The sequence below is a fragment of the Curcuma longa genome, chromosome 3 (genome assembly GCF_044706935.1).
Source record: "Curcuma longa cultivar G26 ecotype Majalengka, Jawa Barat chromosome 3, ITB_CL_G26_1.1, whole genome shotgun sequence".
NCBI classification, from domain to species: domain Eukaryota; kingdom Viridiplantae; phylum Streptophyta; class Magnoliopsida; order Zingiberales; family Zingiberaceae; genus Curcuma; species Curcuma longa.
Genome location: NC_133863.1, coordinates 8475233 through 8497703, shown reverse-complemented (window position 1 = coordinate 8497703; position 22471 = coordinate 8475233). Strand labels below are relative to the sequence as shown.

The following is a 22471-nucleotide window of genomic DNA, read 5'->3' as shown; positions in this document are numbered from 1 at the left end:
AATTTTAAATTCAATTAGTTTCGTAATATAGTAAAGATAAGAATCCTTTATAATACAAATAATAATCATACATATATTACCAATTTAGTATTTTCTAAATGGAGGAAATACTTTATTTTTATTTTTCGAAGTGAACCATAAATCCTCCTAATTAGTAATATGGATCCCAAAATATAAATATAAATAAATTGATCTAATTACACTTCACGCTCCTAATCCTAATGATTGATACTTTTCTCTCCTGTAAAAGGTGAAATTCGTCACCTTAGCGGGTCCATACGATTGACTCCACGACCATCTGTGAAAAAGTAAATCGAAAAACTACAATCGATTACGATGCAGGAGGATATTACCTGACTTCGCCAGAATATAATTGATACTTTTCTCAATACCATATTTATGGGATGAAATAAAGAATATCTCAATCAGGAAAGAAAATAGATAAATTTTATATAACTCAAGCAAGTCACACTATAACTCAACTTAAGTTGCATCTTTCTCTAAGATTTCGAAAAATTACTTTTGGAATATCAAGGGACATTAATTTAAATTAATAACATTGAGTTCTATAATTCGCGTTAAAAACGATAACAATAACTTTATCATCTTTATTTTTTTAATTATATTTTATATATAGGTTAAAAGGTTTATAATGAAAGGTTTATTGTATTTTCAATTTAATCGAATTTTTATCTAAAGACAGTCACGCGACAAACGTGGCACCTTTTGCGTGCTGGCGTCAGCGAAGCTTATCCTCACCGACGGTGCGCAGCCCTTACTTCTTCCGCCTTCCTTCGCCTTCTCTCCGATCGCTTCTCCTCCTCCGCCGATTCTCCTCCGATTTTGTTTGATTGATTCTTTTTTTGGGAAGAGAAGATTACGCAAATAGAGAGGCGATGATGGGACCGGAGATTCCCTTCGGCTTCGACTCGCCTCCGGAGAGAGAAGAGATGGAGAGCGTCGTCCTCTCCGACGCCTCCGCCAGCGCCTACCGCTCCGCCATGTCCTCCATCCCCGCCTCCATTGCTGCCTCCTTCGGTGGGGATCCACTCCTCTCTCCCCCTCCCACCCTCCACTTCCCCCTCTCCTCCCCCGCCTCCGGCCACGGCGGGGATCTCGCCCCCTCCACGGTTTCCTCTTTCCTAGATCCGCCCTCCTACGCGGACGTGGTCTTCAGTCCATTCGACTCGAAGAACGGCGACGGCAGCAGCGGCGCCGATACTGGATCCTTATGCCGCAGCAATTCCTCCCCAGATCCGCCCGTGCCGCTAAGTCAGACTACATTAAGATCTCCGTCTCCAACCCGCACAAAGAGCAGGAGACAGCGAACTCGCTCGTCCCCGGCGGCGGGGCCTACTTCACCTACTTGATCACCACCCAAATGCGCTCCGGCTTTGCGGCGAATGGGGACGGAGAGTTGGAACCTGTTGAGTCTAGCGTGCGGCGGCGGTTCCGAGATGTGGTCACGCTCTCTGATAGGCTCGCGGAGTCTTACCGGGGTTTTTTTATTCCCCCACGGCCGGATAAGAGCGTTGTTGAGAGCCAGGTGTTGCAGAAGAACGAGTTCGTGGAGCAGCGTCGGTCGGCTCTTGAGAAGTATTTGCGGCGGCTAGCGGAGCATCCGGTGATCGGGAGGAGCGATGAGTTTAGGGTGTTCCTTCAGGCGAAGGGAAAGCTTCCATTGCCGACGACCACTGATGTTGCCTCAAGGATGCTGGATGGGGCGGTGAGGCTTCCAAAGCAGCTATTTGGGGAGGGGGCAGCTGCACAAGTTGCGCCGCAGGAGGTAGTGCAGCCAGCAAAGGGAGGCAGAGACTTGCTGAGGATATTTAAGGAATTGAAGCAGGCAGTGACTAATGAATGGGGTGGAGTGAAACCATTGTTGGTGGAGGAGGACAAGGAATTTTTGGAGAAAAAGGAGAAGATGCAGGATCTGGAGCAGCAACTCAGCAATGCGTCACAGCAGGTGAGTAAAGAATTCTGTCAAAAAATTCTGTTTGCATTAGTTACCTGTTGATTTTTATAGTGGAGTATCCAAAAGGTGATTTTTGATATTGAGATTGGAGATGAAATCTTTTAGACTAGATTATTTGATCTGTTCACTGAAGTCATAAGGAAAGAATGTGACTCTGATGAACTGAAATGCTACTTTATATATCTTTTGGATATGGATAAGCAAAAGACCACATTGTCCTCTGTCATCCAGGGATTCTAATGGCCTGGTAGAGAACGTTGTATGTTTATATTGAATAATTTCTGAATGAAACCGCAAATTCGATTGAGTTCAAGTACATATTGCCAAATCTAGAACCAAGAAAAATTTTGTGAGCAGCCAAGCATGCTAACACATTAGCAAGTGGTACCACTCTTTTCTCTTAAAGATGTTGGGGATTCATCTCAGATAAATAATAAAATGTTCTTAAACAAACGGCATTATTTTTTAACTGGAGATCTTTAACACATTAACATGTTTTACGTAAATATTGTTCCATAGTTGTTGCTTTCATGTAATTTCTGTTTAAAGTCCTGGAATGCATAAGATGGGAAGATAGACATGCTGTGATTAATTATAGAGATTAGGAAGAGCAACTATATGCTGACATATATTTATCCTAACTGTTGTGATTGGATCCTTGCTCCTTCAAGAAAAATTGAGAAGGTAGGAATTTCTCTTCTGTGAGAATGAACACACTGCTTCTTTTAAGGTGCATCAGGGTAATAGCTGCAAGGTGACATGGATCTGTGAGTCCCTTTTTTTAAATTAGTTATTGCAAGAACATGATATGTGTTTGGAATGTGAGGTTTATGCGTGCTTTCTTCTAGAACAGTACCAATGATTTTATAATCTATCCACTTCATATTTTCAATATGACAATGAATGCGGTCTCACGAAGGTTACAGACTTTGTATTTGTTTGATTGTTCCTACTTTTGGTTTGCAATTTACCAAAACAGTTTAGGGTCTTTCTCATCATAATGTTGATTTCCTAATCATGAGTCAACTTTTTATAAGAATTGCAATTGTTTCATCTCCAGGTTTTTCTCTTCTGGCATTCTAGTACGTGACTAATTGCACTTGTTTTCGTTGGCAGGCTGAAGCTCTGGTTAACGCACAACAAAGGATTGGTGAAACAACGGGAGAAATAGGTTTGGCATTCATCAAACTTACAAAGTTTGAGACCGAGGAAGCAGTATACAGCTCTCAGAGAATACGAACTGCTGATACCAAAAACGTTGCAACTGCTGCTGTAAAAGCCAGCAGATTATATCGTGAATTAAATGCTCAAATTGTCAAACATCTGGTACTCATTAAATGTTAACCGGTTGATGTGAATCCTTACATATTAAAGTAGAATGAATCCTCTGTGTTCTTTTGATGTTTTGAGTACTTATTTGGAAATATCCAATGACAGGATACACTGCATGAATATCTAGGATTAATGCTTGCTGTTAACAGTGCCTTCTCAGAGAGAGCCAGTGCTCTGTTGACTGTGCAGACCTTAATGTCAGATTTGACAACACTAAATACAAGGGTTGATAAACTTGAAGCTGCATCCTCTAAGATTTTTGGCGGTGACAGAACGAGATTGCGTAAGATAGAGGAGCTAAGAGAGACAATTAGAGTTACCAAGGATGCTAAAGGATGTGCAATAAGAGAGTACGAGAGGATAAAGGTATTGCTGAATTTCATAATAATGTTTTAATATGAATAAATTGTAATGTGTAAATGTTATCATATCTAGGAAAAATTACCACCATTAATCATTTCACAAGGTTGGCTTTACTCATCCTTACCACTCAATATCATATTTGCTTTTATGGATTGTCCCTATTATAATATTTCATTTACTAACATTCCATTAGAATTCCATTGCCATTAGAAAGACATAAATAGATAATTATAAACTTAAGGAAACATCGAGCACATATGATCATGGCATCCTCTCCTTTTTAACTACATTTTTTTCATTCTAGTAGTAATTTAATTCATAATATCACTCTCTTGCTTTCTGAATACTATAGCTAAGATACTTAAATTTCTTACTTGGATGGATCTTGGACCATCTATGTTAACTATCCTTCATTTTTTATTGTTGAAATATCATATATTCAATTTCAATTCTACTAGGTTGAGATTTTATTTTTTGTTTTGTTTTAGTTTTTAAAGTTGCTTTCATAATTTAACTAGTTTTATGCATATTCTACCATCAATTAACATAATATAATTAATTTGCATCAATTAACATAAGGTTTATATGATTGATAAGTTACTATTAAAGTAAAAAAAAAAAACACTAAGGGCTTACATACAACACTATGAATCATGTGTCTAAATCTTATGCGATTTGGTATAATTTAAAAATTCAAATGCCCGTTGGAGAACATATTCATAATTTGACTAATCTGATTTCACTGAGAAATTACAAAAACTTCCACACCTCCAACTTAAGCCTCGGAGGACCCAATTGCCTCTCAAATCGTTTATGAGGAATCCATAACTCTCTAGCTGAGATTGCCCTCAGAAATGAGAGTTGATTTTGTTCAATTGTCATAGTTTAATGTCTTGTGATTGCGGAGAGAAAAGACTGAACCACTTGCAAAGGACCCTGTTTTACTCCAAGTTGAGAATACAGAGACCCCTAGACCATGTCAGCATACATACCTATCTGATGGCACTAGGCACTGGACTGGAGAAGCAGGGCTCCAATGGTCCAAAAGAAACCTCTATGGATGCAGTCCACTCTAAGCTGAACCCAAGCTGGCAAAATATACACTGAACACGGATAGATGACTAGCCAAGCAAGTAAGCAAGTATGTTATTCGCCAGCATTAATCTTCCTCCATAGGATAGAAATCCACTTTGGCAAGGATCCAACCTACGAGCCACTCTAACTTTGAGAAAATCCCATAAGCGCTACTAGGTTTGCTTATATCAAGCTGAAAACCAAGATAAGTAACCAGTAGTGGTTGTTACTCCTACACTAACTATTCATTTATGATAGTGCTAATAATAAACTGCACCTTTTAGGAATGCTCAATCATGGTAACAATGATGCCACTTTGATGTCCAAGTAGTTCACCCATGCTTTGCTAATTCTTTTTTATCTTTACCATACTATGATCACAAAATCTGAAATCCAGTGATGCAATTCTTAAGAACTAAAGCATTTGATCTGTTGCCTCCCTTGCATTTAAAATATTGTATATTCTTTTGAGCAATTGCCTATGAAACCACAATTGAACCTTCTCCAATTTTACCATGACAACATCATTGGGAGTAGCAATATGTCATCACAATTAAGATGCTACAGAATCATGTTACCACAGACAATGAATTCAGAATGACGGCTTATCCTTCACACATCACCACCATCATAAGTCACATTTGTCTTAACTATTTAGGGTCTGCCACATGAAACTTATGCTCCATCGAGCTCTATGTAAAGGTTGTCCAAGGTTGTCCTCCACAGTGGAATATTATCAAATTTTCTCTCCCATGGAGAGTCACAAAAACCTATGTTTATGTAGTATTTGAGCAGTGATTGCCAACTTCTCCTTATTAGTTCCTCTTTCTCTGTCTTTCGGTTCATTCTAGTTGCTTTTGCTTTAAAATAAAACACAGCAATGCTTTAAACTCTGATGCAATCATTTTGAGCCATGACCAAAGCTTTGATGGATCTTGCTTTTCAAAGATATCTTATCCCCTCCCCCCGCCCCCCCCCCCCCCCCCCCCCCCCCCCCCCAAAAAAACTTACACGAAACCACTGTCACTGTGATGTACTAAATACAAATATCTCATCTACTTATTTACATTTATCCAGGAAAACAATCGGAATGAGCTCAATAGGCTAAACCAAGAAAGGAAGGATGATTTTCTCAGCATGCTGAAAGGGTTTGCAATTAACCAGGTATTTCTCAGGCTCTTACAATGTAAGAATCAAAATCTATAGGTGGAAATTTTGTTCAGCATGTTCTAGTTACTGCTTTGACCATGCAAGTTGGATTCTCCTGTTAACCAATACGTACAATTTCCTGCAAAACTGAGTGCGTTGCAGTTTTTTCTCCCTTAAATGTATTGATTTCACCTGGGTGTTCGTGTACATGGATTCTAGGATAAAGTTTATAAAAGGGTTTTCTTCTTTTTTGTGAACATGTTTTCTTATAATGCTAAAAAAAGCTTCGTTGTTTACCGTATGTCTATTAAGTTTGTTCTAGAATTGCTGTCATTTTGTTTTATCTTTATTTACAAAGAAATCATTCCATATAATTCTATTTTCTTCAGTATCTGTCACTGGTCACTGTGATAAACTACCAGCTGAAAATTTAGAGTGTAGCTTCATTTTTTTGTGTTTTATTTAAAAAAGGAAAACTAGTATCAGTTCATCTAGTTGCAGATCAAGTCAATAGTTCTTCTCAGCACTCATCTCACTTGAACTTAGAATTAAAAAATCCACTCATCCTTGATATCCTATAATGTTGCTTCTTGATCATACTATGAGGCTACATTACCTGGACTCGGCCATAAGTATTCAACACAAGTGTAGATCCAAGTGTCTAATAGGGTGGTTTCTAAAACTTTTTCATGTGATCATTACTAATAGACATAATATCAACTGCGCACTTGAGTTTCAATGTCTAAATGCCAACATTCAACACTGATGTAGAAACGGTAGCTGGATACAAAGGCTATGAAGTACTAGATTATGTAGCATAGATATTCCTTTTTAGTCGCGATTTTAAAACTGGCTTGAATTGGCTGATCACTGATTAAACCAGGAATCTAGAAAAATTTGGTTCACTTGACTTGATAAAATCATTCTGGTTGAACTGGATTGTCGCCAGGTTCAGCTGGAAAGCCAGGTCTGCATTTGAACATACTGCATATTAGGGGAGAATTTCACATCTCCGCCTTTCATTTTTAGTATTCACAATCTTGCTTCTTGCATATATATTTTTTCCTAAAACTGGAATTCTGATATAGAATCTCTATAGATCTGTGTGTTAATTTAGGGAAAACAGCATCTTTGTCGATTTGTGACAGGTAATTGATTCTTCCATCCACATTCTTGCACATCTTGAACAGGTTGCTTATTCTGAAAAGTTGGCTAATGTCTGGGCAACCGTAGCTGAAGATACGAGTACCTATGCGAGAGGCAACAGCTAGATTGTGCTTCATCATTATCATCAACATCAAGTTGGGTCTATTTGAACTATGTCTAGTCAGCTACATGAATCGTGTGACTGGAAACTAAAATTTTTTCCTTTGCAGCTTCTTCTCAATCACAGGAACGTACACGAACCACCTTGCAGTTGAAAGTATAACAAGAAAAAGAAAAGGGTTGTGCCAAAAGTTTTTATTATTTGTTACACAAAAGGAGTTCATGGCGGTGCTTGTTTGTGAAATCTGTCTGGGCTCAGCATTTTTAGTTTGCATTTGTGTATATTTATTAGGTTAATTTTCTTAATGCTTCTTCAAAATGCTTCTTAATATTTTAATAATGTCAAAATCCCTCATAAGGTTTTTATTTTATTGTTAAAGTGTTCTGTCTAATAATCGCAGATAACGAGTATTTAGATAGTAAAATAGAAATTTTAAGGGTTATTCTGGTAATATAAAAACTTTTTGAGTAGTTTAAAAAAGCTATTAAATGCTACGAGTATTTTAAACATTATTCTATTAAATTATTTATCCATGAATGTTTATGAAAGGTTATTTTTTTTATTCCTTAAACAATGTCAATATTTGGGATGTCAAATTTTAATCCTTGAAATTTATTTATTTATTGAATGAATTTTTATTTGACTATTAAGGTGCATTAGGAACTATATATTCTAAGCACGATAATTCCATAAAATCTTGAAACTATTTATCCAATTTTATTTCTAATTCAACAACTTTTAAAAGAAATTTAAATGATTATCTAAATAAAATTCTTTTGTTTGAAAATGTTCATAGATTTAATCTAAAATATTCTTATAGAAAAAACTTGTTTATCACATAAATTTTTAGTAATTTTATATTACTATATTAATTTTTTACTAATATCTTGCATCGAAAATAATAATATTTTGTAATATTCTTAGTATTTACTCGAAATTACACTTTCAGTTTTACTCTATAATGATGATTTGAAATATTTAAAATATTATTACAATCCAAAACTGCAGGATCCAGACCCATAACATATGGAGGAAAAATGTTTATAAATAAATATTGTGTCGACCATCATTTAGAGAGATTTATCAATTTTTTTGTCAATTAATAAATTGTAAAACTTCAGGTTTAATATGCGTATAAAAGATATATTACAATGCTCCAACTATTTGTTTCCCATCATTGAAAAAAAAATTATTTAAGTAATGATTTTTTTCCTTTCGTCCATTTAACAAGACGAAAGGAAAATAACAATACGATCCAACGATTTAGAACTGCGCGAGACACTTCAAAGGGATATAAACTTTGATAAGATAAATATTTCTTTTAAAGAAAAAAAAATCCGCAATCAAATTCGTTTTTATTCTGTATCTAACGCTACTATTTCCTCCTGTCCAAATAAACCCATCATGACAATGCAAGACTAATCCAAAACACTGATTGTTCTTAATCCACCACTTCTACTTGGTTCGATACCAAACGAGAATGAAATCAAAAGTTGTACAGACATGGCACAGAGTCTCAAAATTTTGAGTGTCTAGACATAACTTAAGTAGCAGTGAACATCCCTTAGGGGTTTTTTTTCCCACTTCATTTGTTGCAACTGGTTTATTCACCAGGCGCACTGACTCCCTGCTTGAGTCTTTCCCTTTTCATCTTCTTTTTCGACACTGGCTTCTTCTTCTTCGGCGGAAGGGTATTTTGTGCATAAGTATAAAGCGCGAAATTGCCTACAAGGAACAACAGCACGAGGCCACCTATCACGAGCAAGACCACCAATCCAGGGTTCAGTCCATTGGTTGCCTTCTCCGTGATTATATTTCCCTGTTGTTAAAATGAAATATAGTTCAAATGGGGGGAGACTAACACCGAGTATTAAACTTCCATGGATGAAAGAGAATGAAGTATTTCAGGCGAGCATTTTTCTTTTCTAAAAAAAACGAGGAACAGAGAACAAAATGAGATGAACATGAATCAACAACGAATAAATAAATCATAGACAGCTATCATGATGATCATGATATTGAAGAAGAATCGAGAACCAACTTTAACAATATTAGAGAATAGAGGTTAATCACAAGGTTTGTTAATAAGCTCAGTTCTTTATTGTATGGCAGTGACGAGAAGGTATTATTATAACACCATATAACAAAGAACTTACACAAGATCATGGGATAACACTTGCAAAAGAATAATCACAGAGAGAAGCAGTGCCAAAAGTCCACATTAACAAACAAGTGCACTGTTCAACTACGGTAAGTGATCAAGCTCGAACAAATGATAAACTGAACAAAAACAAAATAATTATCTAGGTTAGGCTAATTTACATTCATAACAAAGCACATGGACTGTTCATCAATAAAAATTTCACAAAACAATTCAAAAATATGGTCGATGAAGTTCCTTTGTAAATATAAAATGAAACTGTAATTAGGTGGAAACTCTACAGGTTTAGGAACAACTGCAAAAAAAACATCTACATCACTAAAAGAAAAAATCTATCTACCTTGGCCAATAATCAACCTCAATCAGCTAGATATTTCTATGGATGAGTAGATCCTAACAATCTCTGGTGATTCAGAAGCTATTTTTCTAACTGAAGTTCAAAGAGGAACAAAGAAAAGGTTAAAGGGATAAGAGATAGGAAACGAATGGTGATAATTCCCATACACAACTGTATTTATAACCATCTTGGCTTCATTGACATTGAAATAGTGCCTTGTCACTGCACTGGAGCAACAATGTGGCATAAAGAGAGAGTGAGTAGAAATTTGACCAAGATAATTGAAAGAAATTCTGGTCGATCCAAGTAATTTCTATCAGATTAAAAACCATTTTCTCAAGGAAACTGAAAAAGAAAAGGCAAACAGTAGGAGATGGAGAGGATGAAATGTCCAATGCATCAATTTTCATATCAGCATTTTGCTTGCGATAACTTTGAAAAATGCATTGCTACTGCCCATGAGGAAAGACATTTCATCAGAAGATAAAGGTGAGTAAAGTTTTTGACAAGAGCATTATGTTTAGTTGTTGAATATAAAGGAAACATCGCATTGCCACAATTATTTTTACAGTTTGCCCCTTGAAGTTTTAAAAATCTCACTTGATGACCCCATAAATTGCAACCCATAGGCACTTTGCATCTTTGCTCTGCTCCCGTTAGGATTGCTAAATGCCACTTAAACCAATAAGTATAATTCCAAACAGGTTATCATGTGGATGTAATAATGAATATATCTTATGTAACTACATCTTAACTCATAACTACATCTTATGCAATAATTATGTGAGTGATCAATGACTACAAATCACTTAGATGGAGTGATAGATATATATATATATATATATAGTTCAACTATGCATAAACTTAAAGTCGAGATTTTCAAAAAATGAAAAGGAAAAGAATATGGGTACATGGAATAACTGTAAACTACAAGGGGTGTGCATATAGTTTACTGTAATTGCAAGTCGTGATGTTTATACGGCGACAGTAATTAGCTATAATAATTTTGTGAAAAAATTACAAAACATGAACATAATTTAAAAAAATGTCGATTGTAAATGTGCAAAATTTTTATACATTAACAATGATTAAACATTATGGTTATGCAGCAATATTACTTATTCCAGGAGTTATATAGTTATACCTCACAATTTCAGAGTTAGAAGATTAACATTCTCTCCAAAATGTTAGAGATTGTGAAAAGTTTGAAAGTAGAAGATGTTCTAAGGGAAAAATTGCATCATTTTTCTTTTCCTCCTTTTTACCATGTTTCATATTTTATTTTATTTTTCTAAATATGTTTTTACCACATTTCCTCCATTTGATAGATTATAATCATGGAAATCAGAACACTGTTCAGCCTTAAATGTCAAGTAAAGGATACAAGTCTAAGATAGCTGCCATTAGGATATATACAATAAGACCCAGAATTGAGGGGAAAACAAGTGTCTTACTCTTTTTAGTCAATCTGAAATAAAAGCCTAGCTACAAAGAAAACACAAAGTCAACGCGAACTGAATTTTCAACGGCTTATTTCTTGTTGGGCATCAGCAATTCAATATTCCCGATATTTACTTCTCTAATTCACAATAGATAAATCAATCTACCTACATAATCTTTATGTTAATTGCGAACGGTTTCAGTGCATATGGCAATGAACAGGCGAGCAGTGAAGCATCCGACAGATATAAAAACAACAGCATAAAAAAGTTCGCTGCATGCTACCCAAGAAACCAGATCTATAGAGGACACTCAACATCCAATTAAGATTCGGTGATATTCGAAGAGAATGGGGTTTAAATAATTCAAATACGAGAATGAAGCCTTACTGCGGCATCCGAAAACACTTCATCCATGGCGACCAAAATGTTCTTCCCCCGATCAGATCCCACTCTGCAAGCATCGAGCATCCGGAATCAGCGAAATCATCAGGAGAAATCGATCGCTCAAAAGATAAAAATCAACATTACATCGATTCAAGCCGAAAAGGTAAACAGGAAAGGGAAACAAATCGAGATCACTACCTTTTCTTGTCTTCCGGTCACCGATCCGAATCGAGGCTTCCCTGGATCAGGGACGAACAAGGAGGAAGGACTCACTGGATTCGACGAGATAGGAAGGAGGACAACAATAAGAAGAGGAGGAAGAACTCAGGTCACGCCGATCGCACGTGCTTTCGATATGGTTCGGTTGAGGAAGTCCAAACCGGACCAACCGAGCCTTTCGAACCGAGCCAAAAACCAACGATGGGTGATTTATCACAAATTTTGATTTAATAAAAATATTTAAAAAATAAAATAAATACATTTTAACGTCAAATATATTATTTTTAGTATTTCCAAAAAAATAAAAAATGTTTTCTCAAAATCCTTTATGTCAAAAATTCATATAATATGTCAAGTTTTGCTTGGACTTTTGGCTAAAAGTTTATGACCTCTACTTTTTAGACCCAAACACAGACCATAGAAAAAAACAAACTCAGATCTCATTTTAGAACAAAAATAAACAATGGAAGGACGCTTTATGTGTGTTTATATAATAAAGGGCATGTTATAAACTAAAATTGTTTTATAGAAAAATAATTTATGTTGCTTTTAAGATAAATTTTAAAAGTATTTTTAAAATAAAATAAAAATAAAATAAAATAAAATAATGATTTGCTAATTTTTACAGCACAGAAGAAGCTTTAAAAATCCTCAAATTAAATTCAATTACCTGTCAAATAATTTAAATGGATTAAATTTAAATTTTATTAATAAATTTAAATTTTATTAGTAAATTTTAAAGTGAGTTCAAATGTATCAATTTATTTAAATCTACAATCTACATGAATTAATCCGTAATAAATTTAGATTGACACGTGGGTTGAAAAAATTTATTTTTTTTTAAAAAATTTAAAATTAAAATAAAAACTCAACATACTAATGAATCAATCCATTTAAATTACAATTCAAATTTAAAATTTCAATTTAATATGTAATTAAAAGTTAAAATTTGTAATATTTTTTATATATTTTTATTTTTTGATAGCAGGTCGTCTCGTTTAATCTGTAATCCGTTTTAAATTGCATTAGATTAGAGATTTGTTAATTCGTCAATTCATCCTGTTCTATTATATTATATAATAAATTTATGATAAATTGATATGTCTCGTCATAGTTGGTTCGTTTGACTGATGAAGTTTAGTGCGTTGAAATTGGTAAATTCGCAAAAGAAATTGTGCCATTTGGGAAAAACAGAAAGTGGGAGGTGTTATTTGGGAAGATGCCAAAGAGATGAAGAGCATTCTTCCTTCCCTTTGCGTCGTCGGCTTCCTCTTAATCGATTTAACCCGTCGCCTCTTTTGAATCGATCGCTGAAAACGGTGACAGCCTCGCTTCATGCCTTCCATTTCTTGCCGCTCCGCCTCAGATTCGTAGCGCCGGAGCCGAGATCTCGATCTTCCTGACTTCCTCCGTCGCTGCCGTCATGGATCCCGGCTCCGCTCCCCGCACGGTCGAGGACATCTTCAAGGACTATAGCGGTCGCCGAGCCGGCATCGTCCGCGCCCTCACCCTTGGTAACTCCTCCCTCTCCCCCTCCTTCTCTGACCTCTTTTTTTTTGTTGACGTTGACCGATCATGATTTCCTTCTGCTGTGCGCAGATGTCGACGAGTTCTACGCCCAATGCGATCCCGGTAGGTCTTTTTTGACCTTTCCTACTCAGATCCGGCGGGTTTCGTGTTTCTGCTTCCTTCTTCTAACTCGATTCGTTTTTGTTGGTGCAGATAAGGAGAATCTGTGTCTGTACGGGCATTCCAACAACACGTGGGAGGTCAACCTCCCGGCGGAGGAGGTGCCGCCGGAGCTTCCGGAGCCGGCTCTCGGAATCAACTTCGCAAGGGACGGAATGGACCGTAGGGATTGGCTCTCGCTCATCGCTGTGCACAGTGATTCCTGGCTCTTGTCTGTTGCTTTCTATCTTGGGGCGCGCCTCAACAGGAACGATAGGTATTAGCTTGGATCTCTCTCCCACATCTTGTTGCTATCTGACTAATGCTTATTTAGTAGGAGATAGACACGTACGGTTCTAGGATCTGATCACTAACCTAGACACATAATAGAAATACTAGACCATCATGCACCAATGACATTGCAATTTCATGTCTTTGGACATGATGATAACCATGTAGGTGATAAATACAAGAGAGAGATGAAATTTCTGATGAGTTTGTAAATTATTGTTTCCTTTATATATACTCTTTTGTTGTTCATCTGCTCTGAGAATGCAATAGCAAATCTAGTTGAAACAAATGCGAGGGCTGAATTCTGTTTCTTGGTTTCTCAAAATTTTCAAGTGTTCTACTCGTTGTTATGTTCTTACCCAAAAAAATGTCATCTTTGAATTTATTTATGCTTAATGTTGTTTAATATTCTTTTATGGTTTCATGTGTCCCCTCTAATCATGATCTTAGCTTAGGCCCTATGTGTGTAGCATGTGCTAGTCTGCAAATTTTCAGAAACATATACAATTCTTATATTTTTTAATTTTTGTACTAACTACTCCATTTTTAAAAATGATTTTTACTACATTTTGTAAGTTATTATCATTTTGAGGATGTAATAGCAGTTAATGCTTAATACAACAATTCATGTAAGTGGCTTCTCTAGTAGCAATCTATAACTAGTTCTCCACCCCCGCCCCCCGCCCCCATCCCCCCCCCCCCCCCCCCCCCCCCCCCCCCACCCCACTTTCTTATTATGTGCATACTAACTGCTGAGATAAATGCTGAAATGAGTCACTAAAACTGAAAGTAAGATATCTTAAAGTTAAAGTCATTTTCCTTCAGCGGAACAAATCAAAATAGTTGAGGAATTTTAAGATTGACCACGTTGGAGATGATAATTCAATTTTTTATCTAATCCATTTATTTATGGCTAGATTTGATCTAGGAAGAATGTTAACTTATCAGTGTTTAAACCCTCAAAATGTTACACATTTCCTCAGCCCACGCAAAGTGATGTGTAGATGCCTAGACACTCTGCCATGTCAGTGCCTCCTTTATCACATCATATAGCTTTCTACCTATATTGTTTCCCATGGATCTGTCTCATGTTCATGCATACTTCCTCTATACTGTTTCTATCTGTTCTCTATACTCTCTCTATCTGTTATTGTCCATTGAATACTCATCTGCACACATCATGAGATTATACTCAGACAGACAAGCACTAGACAATTAGAACTGAATCAATTCCAGTGTGGTTTTACAAAAAAAAGGCTTGGGAGTTTGCTGGCAGCTGATTGCGTCTCTACTGTTTAATGGAATGTGAATTGGATGCAAGAGGCAGTTCTAACAATGTAGTGTATAATTTCATCATGAAACAATATAACTCTACACAGGAAAACTAAATGAACTTCCTGACCCAATGTTTAGATCACTACACTTGTAGGTTTTGATTTCAAATTCCTCACAAGCTTCTTCAAAGAAATTCCTAATCAACAAATTTATTGATCACAATTTTTGGTGAAATATGCTGTGCTTATTCATTTATTAGTAATGTGCTTGACATCCTTATCAGCTTTGTCTGTAATTATTAATGATGTTTAGGATTTTATTAAAGTAGAAATATGCAAGTAATATACAAGCCTCTGTGTCTACTAACTGGATTTGTCACATTCTCTTGTATATTGGTTTTGGATCTTTTTCTAAATGCAATTTTTTAGGATCAGTGTGTTGCAGGACATCTATTCTCGATTCATTTTGCACTCAAGTAGATTGGATGTTGTGACTAATTTAGTTCTTTTTTATTCCAAATTAAGCTATTTTTTTAGAGCACATTCTGTACAGTAAAAAAAAACATGTTCATTTCCCTCTTCTTAAGGTGATAGTTTCCATGTGGTATATGAATGATCTACCTTATGCCGCATCTTAGTTAAAATATAATATCTTGATTCACTTCAATTAGGTAGTGGTATGAAGCTGTGTTTGTTTGTTTTGCATATTTGTATTAGCACCCCACTATGGCTGTCAATGTATAACTTTCTTGTATCGAATTCAACTGGATTTGTAACTGTGTCATTATCTGTTGGTAGCTCCTCACCATAGTATTTGGGGATGTGCGCATCCAGGGCTTTGGTTGGTGTAGTGGGGTCCATCTAACCATCTTAGTTAGTCCTCCTTTATATAAGTTAACAACTCGGTTATATCATTTAGCAATTCCTGGCTATAGTTTTGTGCTGAATATTTGATTTACACTATTTGGAAACTGCTATGCAATTTGATTCCAGATCAAATTATTCAATTTATCTGAATTTATTGAGGATTAAAAATTGTGACTGATGGGAGGCAATAGATGGATTGATGGCATAAATGAGTTTGTAGTCTAGAACTAGGTGGAGCATGTTTTCACTTAGAGATCCAAGAAGGCGACATGACCAGATTTTGTTTGCTGTATTGGATATTCTCCATTAATTGTATTCATTTGAATGGAGTTCAAGTTACTGAAAGAAAATAGTGCAAGAACATAACTTTTGACTTGACCATTCTTCATGTGATGATGTGAACCTTTTTGCTCTAGTACTAAAGTTCAAACACTGCAAAGATTGGTTGTCCTAAGCATGATTTTTAAACTGCTGGTGGTTATATCCGTATCATAATTATTTTCTTCTTCATCAAACTGTCTGTCCAAGGTATTTGAAATCAGCAACATGGTACAATTAGATCATGTAATAATTGGGCTGCAGGAACCAATTCCCAGTTTGATTGCAAAATATTCTGATTGTAATATGGAATGACATGTTTATGTTTTTCTGCAATTCATTAATATATATTCAACACACTGAACTTCTGCCAGGGCATTAACTCTTGTCGTTGATTCTGGAGTCTCACTTCATTAGTTGCCATTATGTTAATTCTATTCTTCTTAGTTGCATCTAAATGGTTGAAACCTATATCGTCACTTTTAGTCAAAGGTTCTAATATTATTTAACAAGTCCAAAAAGTGTTAATTAACTAGGCCAGACAAATGCATCCTCTGTTAATCTTGCATGAAGCTTGCAGAAAAATTGCTATACTGAACTTAGTGAAACGAGATTGCAGGTAGAGTAACCAAGGATGAGATTCAAATAAAAGCAATCAACTTCAAACCAGAGACTTGAATTTTCTTAATGAACTATTGACTTAAATTTTCTTAATGAACTTCCCATCAATAAATCAAGTTAGATGATTACTAGAAAATTCACATATTTACATATTCAGCTTGTTATATAATTCTAACAAAACAATATCTTCACATTTCTTAGTTTCTTTTTTGGATGAGAACCTTGTTTGATATTGTTTTTTCTACAAATTGTTGGTAGCAAGGTACTAACGCTAAACTTCTGGGGTGATTGACTATTTTGGCTTATAAGATGATCTTCTTCCCTCATACCAACAGGAAACGATTGTTCAGCATGATCAATGAACATCCAACTGTCTTCGAAGTGGTGTCCGACAGGAGGCAATCAAGAGAAAAGTCTGGTATTGACAGTGGAAGTAAATCCAAACTCTCAAAGGTACAGACATTGGGACTGTTGAATCTTAAACTGTTTCTCTTTCGGTTCTTCGATTGCTGACTAATTAATTACTCATTTCCCTACAGAGATCAAGTGATGGACAAATAAAAAGCAACTCGAGGATGGCTGAAGAAGGGTTTGATGAAGATGATGACGAACACAGCGAAACCCTTTGTGGTGCTTGCGGTGGAAGTTACAGTGCAGATGAGTTTTGGATTGCATGTGATGTATGTGAAAGGTGGTTCCATGGGAAGTGCGTGAAGATAACTCCTGCCAAAGCCGAGAGCATAAAACAGTATAAATGCCCCCGTTGCAGCTCAAAGAAAGCTAGGCAGTGACAATTCGAACAATGATAGACCTCAAACAAGTCCTCGAAACCTCGTTCCTTGTCCATTATAGTTAGTCTTGTCCAAATACTGAACGTCACAATGTTCCACAAGTTACATCCTCCTCATCTGTAACTTATATTAGCTTTTGACAACATTCACAAATTTGGACATTTTATTTCTCGTACCGATTCCTCATGTCTCCCTAGTCCAAATGCTGTTGTGTTTCTGATATCAACTCTTGCTATTTAATCTTACTAATTTTCTTGGTTAAATGTTTTCCATATTACTATTACACTAGTGCCTGCCTCTTTTGTTGTTTTGCAAAAGAGGGGCATAATATTTATTCATTTGGCCGAATATAAATAGTTCAATCTTGGGTTTGTTTTTGTATCAGGTGTGCTACTACCAGTCTGAGCAGAGACAGCCAATCTAACACATCCAAGATTCTTACTACATCCCCTGCGATGAGGTGCCCTAACCAGGTATTCAACTTAATTTTCTAGAGATTAAATTTGTATTTTTGCAAAAACAAAAACTAAAAGAGAGTTTTTAATTAATTTATTTTGATGTTTTTTTCCTCCTTTTATAGCTCTCGCAGGGGTGTGATTGTTGGAATTAAGGTTATGTAACAATTTGTCCAGAATCTTTTAATTATATGTGTTTTTTCCTCTTGATTTGTGAGTTTGATAAGATCAAAGACAGCATAATCTTCTTAGGAATGGAGAGAAAGGAATCTTCAAATCAAGTCAAAGAAAATGAAAATTCTGTGAAAAAAATATATAATATCATTCCATTTTTTATTGTTTATTTGTGAAGATTAATCATTTTGTAAAGAGTGAAAATTTTTGTTCAATGTTGTTAAATAGTTATAGATAAAAACATAGAACGATTGATGGGCATTTTCATTATTCTTGCTAAATATTTAGCTATGGGTTTTCACTTGCATTAGATTTATATATAGACTAAATTGCCATATTACCTACCACTTAACAATTTGGACTTCAATAAAATGATGTCATCATCCTTGCAACTGTACACAACTGATCTCAGATTAAAAAAATATGTTTAAAATTTCCCTTTTCTCATGAACAATTAACCCCAAAAGCTGGGGCACAAATGAGTCCAAACACCTACAACAACATTAATAACAACAATCAATTCTTATTACAACCTCTTCCAAAATCTATCTACTTTATCTAAACTCATTAATAAATGAATTTAAATCTGAATTAATTCCATTAGAAAAAACTTGTGTGTTTCTCCAGATCGCGAGGACTGACATCAAGGAGAAGGAAGTTGCCTTCTCATGCTAATCAGCGTCAGCGCCGCCTCCACTATCTCGTTCCCCCGCCGCCACCCCATCACCGCCGACTGCTGCTCACCTCCACCACCAGCGGCCTCCTCCATCTCCTGCTGATTCTCTTCGTGATCCAACACCGCTAGCCCAAACTGGTCGTCGAGGCGGAAAGCCAAGAGCTCCAGCAGCTGCCCCTCCCGGAGCGCGTTGGCCTCCACCAGCCTCGTGTAGTCGCGACCCATCACGCGGTACGCCTCGATGGAGTGCACCAGCCGCAGCCTCAGCTCGTACTCCCGCCCCAGCCGGTCCAGGACTCTCACCTCCAGCCCCGCATCTCCCCTCGTCCGCGCCTCCTCCTCCTCGCTCATCACGGCCCACAGCAGCCGCCGGTCCAGGAGTTTGTTGGGTAGCAGAAGGCGGTGCTGCCCGAGGTTGACGTCGCTGGTCGTGATAGCCTTCTTCATCACCGAAACAGGGTGGCGCACGCCCAGCTGCGCCAGCTTCTCCCTCAACCTGCCGCACCGCTCCGGCGCCAGCGGCCCCCTCCCGGAACTCGAAGTAGAACGAGTGCCAGAACCGGAGGAGGGAGGGGCGGCGACGCCCGGCATGACCATTAACTGGACGGATGAAAACAGGGGAGAGGTGGCCACGACTTGGCCGCCCAACTTCCAGGTAATCAGCTTCACCTTCTTCTCCTTCTTTTCCTTCTCCGTTTCCGTCTCCACGTAGCTTCTCTTCATGCCGGCGTTCTCGATCAAGAATCTTGAGGGTTTGAGTCGAACATTGCGAAATTAAGAAACGGAAAGAGCAGGTACGATTTTATACACGAAGATTGAGCAATCCACCAAATTTTGTTCGGAACAGAATCAATCACAAAATTTTAAACCCACTTATCTTAATTCCATACCATAAATATTAAATTGCCTTAACCGAACCATCATGACTCCAAATTATTTCCTATATTATTGTAATAGAAATATCACCTTTGATCCAGTCCAGTAATTCCTGGATCGCCATTGAATAAGTGCAATACTAAAATTTTTAAATTTCAAATCCAATTTTCTATCAGAGGGCAAATTCAAAATTTCCATAATTAGAAAGGGCGAATTCAAAATTTCATGCCTCGTTGATATATATCTCTGTGGCCCAGTGGGTCGATAACGGGCCTAGCGGGCCTTACGATATTATGAGAAATAGGTCAAGACAATATTTGACACCTTATAATTAGACAACAACGATCATAACAAGATCAACGTTAATGTTCTTACTCCATGGCTATTCGTCTCTAACAAAGTAATCATTTACCCTGAAGTCTCAGGGTGAAAGCCTGAAGTGACAAAAGCAGTTGCTTTAACTTTTCTTGGGTCTCAAGGTGGATTAGGTTTCCATCGATATCGAACTTTTGAGGTGGCTCGAATGCGCGCACAAATAGTTCTGGTTTGTTGATGAAGTGAAGATCTAGATATACTCCAACTTGCCTCAAATGGTATTGAGATCTTCCGCCGCCGAAACCACCACCCGCGCTTACGATAGCGGCGGGCTTGTTTGCCCAGGCATTTGGAGGTCTTGAGGCCCAATCAATAGCGTTCTTCAATGGACCTAAATATAAAAGGAGTAAACATTGGATGCTAATCTTCGAAGATATGCAATGCTATTTCATCTTAAAGACAACAAATGATTACAACACCTCAGCTCAGGTGAATGTTATAGTTTAATATTCAAGAATTGAAGAAACCAGATAGAAAGAAGAGAGTAAATGTATGTACAAAATATATTACATTGTGTTCGATATCTCAACCGCTAAGGGCAATGGTGGAACAAATGCAGTTACTTTGAACTTGAACTTGATTGTACCATCACAAAGAGAATGAAAACAAACTTGAAGTTTGAGCTTGATTGTGTTTCGTTAATGAGGTTCAAGGTAGTAGTAACCTGTTTTTGTAGAAAGGTTTTATAGCAGAAAGCTAATAAGAAAGTTTTCACTAGCAAGCAAAGGTTGTAAATTACTCAGCAATTGTTTGAGAAAAGTTTTGTAAACCTCTAAATTGCAAAAAATTCTAACCAGAATTCACTCTTTCACAGCACTGAGAATGAGGTGCCAAAATGTGTGAAAGGATGAAGCCCACTATTGTTTCTATCAGTTTGCTTCATATGACTCTATCTTTTGAACGATCTCAGGCATTCACTTCAAAGTATGTAAAAAAAGTTCAAATCAAGGTACTCAAGAATGAACATAAGAAGACTATTCAGCAACAGAGGTTGTGGGCACTATAACAAAACTAAGAAGAGAGACAATTATGAAAGGACTAAAAACAACAAGTTACGAGCCTAAACTATTTGAGGTTAACTACATCAATTTATTCTGTCATTGAACTCTTACGATACAACAATAATAATATCAAATTTGTCATTTCGGTTATGGTAGATAGACGTATCTTTGAACTCCCTCCATGCCTCATGCCTTAATTGATCCAAACTTATCTAAATATCACGTTTATTTGTCATTGAACTTGATAGGTATCCAAATTATTTTGATATATTTTCTCTTATGTTATCATCCTTGTAACTACACATAACTGATCTCAGATACAAAAATTATGTTTGATTTTTCTTCTTAACCTCACAAATTCATCTTAGATTTTTCATATTTTTGCTATATTAAAATTTTGTGAAATTTGCTAAATGCTAAACATCGACAGAAAGTATGATCAATCGCACACCAGTCTCATAAAATTATAGTTTTTGACCAAGACGAAACATTTCGCACTATTTTAGCTGTCCACTCTATTTCCATCAGCCTTGTATTTCCTTCTTTTTGAAAAAAATAGATTCATAGTATCAGCTACTACTAGCAAAGGTTTTTGGCCATTCAAATGAGATACACAAATGAGTTTTATCTTGACAAGGTCAAGGGTGTTGAATTATTCAAGTATTGTTAGTAGCTTTAGCTTATTGTCAAATTCATTCCTATTTTATTACTTTTATAAGGTTTATCACTGTGAAGTTTCATTATGGTGGAAGGAAAAATCCACAAAGAACAGATAATTTTACAGATAAAGTGGCATAAAAAAAGATCCATTGAGAACAAGACCTAAGCAATAAAGAAAACACTTAACCAGCCATAGACAAAAAAAAAAAAAGAAGCAAGCATCTATTTGACAGAGTAGAGAGTAGACCATAAACAAGGTGAGATTTCGGATCTACCTGTCATGGAGTAGTTGTACTCGGGCGAGGCGAAAAGGAAGGCATCCGCCCCAAGGATTTTGCGGCGGAAAGCCTCCACCGGCTCCGGGTAGCTACCGTTGACCTCGAGGTCGGTGTTGAGGAAGGGGAGCGGCGCGATGTCGACGTACTCGATCTTCATCCCGGGTATGGATGCATTGCAGATCTGAACGGCTATGGATCAAGAGTAGGGCGAAAAGGGATAAAATAGCCGTAAAAACCGATGAGAAGTGCACAATGGAGATCGAGGAGAAGGACTTGCCGGAGCGGATGAGGCCACGGTTGAAGGAACCCTTGCGGAGGGAGCCGCAGAGCGCCACCACCGTGATCGCTGGATTCGCCGCCACCGCCTCCATAGACTCACTCTGGCGCCTCTACTTCTGCTCTTCTGCTTGAAGCCGTTGGATTGCGTAGAACATGAGCAAAGG

At 36.9% G+C, this 22471-nt stretch overlaps 4 protein-coding genes across 5 annotated transcripts; 2 read left to right on the top strand and 2 right to left on the bottom strand.

The window, feature by feature from the left end:
* Window positions 1-799: 799 nt before the first annotated feature.
* Window positions 800-7465, top strand: LOC141824001 (sorting nexin 2A-like). The gene is given in 7 exon segments (XM_074711218.1): window positions 800-1232; window positions 1235-1966; window positions 3092-3301; window positions 3413-3673; window positions 5822-5908; window positions 7084-7194; window positions 7270-7465. Coding segments are annotated over 6 exon segments (1707 nt in total). The 5' UTR covers window positions 800-896; the 3' UTR covers window positions 7165-7194; window positions 7270-7465.
* Window positions 7466-8579: 1114 nt separating this feature from the next.
* Window positions 8580-11783, bottom strand: LOC141823971 (DNA-binding protein S1FA-like). The gene is made up of 3 exons (XM_074711186.1): window positions 11683-11783; window positions 11488-11551; window positions 8580-8979 (listed from the first exon to the last, which is right to left on the bottom strand). Exons 2-3 carry the CDS (start codon window positions 11512-11514, stop codon window positions 8764-8766), a joined length of 243 nt encoding a protein of 80 aa, XP_074567287.1. The 5' UTR covers window positions 11515-11551; window positions 11683-11783; the 3' UTR covers window positions 8580-8763.
* A 1177-nt stretch (window positions 11784-12960) lies between these two features.
* On the top strand, window positions 12961-17796 carry LOC141823969 (PHD finger protein ALFIN-LIKE 1-like). 2 transcript variants are annotated; one of them, XM_074711184.1, is made up of 5 exons: window positions 12961-13217; window positions 13303-13335; window positions 13426-13648; window positions 17078-17195; window positions 17282-17796. In XM_074711184.1, exons 1-5 carry the CDS (start codon window positions 13127-13129, stop codon window positions 17531-17533), a joined length of 717 nt encoding a protein of 238 aa, XP_074567285.1. In that variant the 5' UTR covers window positions 12961-13126; the 3' UTR covers window positions 17534-17796. The 2 variants fall into 2 exon arrangements, with proteins under 2 accessions (XP_074567285.1, XP_074567284.1); XM_074711183.1 differs by having other exon boundaries at window positions 13303-13648.
* Window positions 17797-19975: 2179 nt separating this feature from the next.
* Window positions 19976-22449, bottom strand: LOC141823970 (NADPH:quinone oxidoreductase). Its single transcript, XM_074711185.1, has 3 exons — window positions 22306-22449; window positions 22026-22217; window positions 19976-20420 (listed from the first exon to the last, which is right to left on the bottom strand). The coding sequence occupies exons 1-3, from the start codon at window positions 22397-22399 to the stop codon at window positions 20119-20121; spliced, it is 588 nt and encodes a 195-aa protein (XP_074567286.1). The 5' UTR covers window positions 22400-22449; the 3' UTR covers window positions 19976-20118.
* Window positions 22450-22471: the final 22 nt, after the last annotated feature.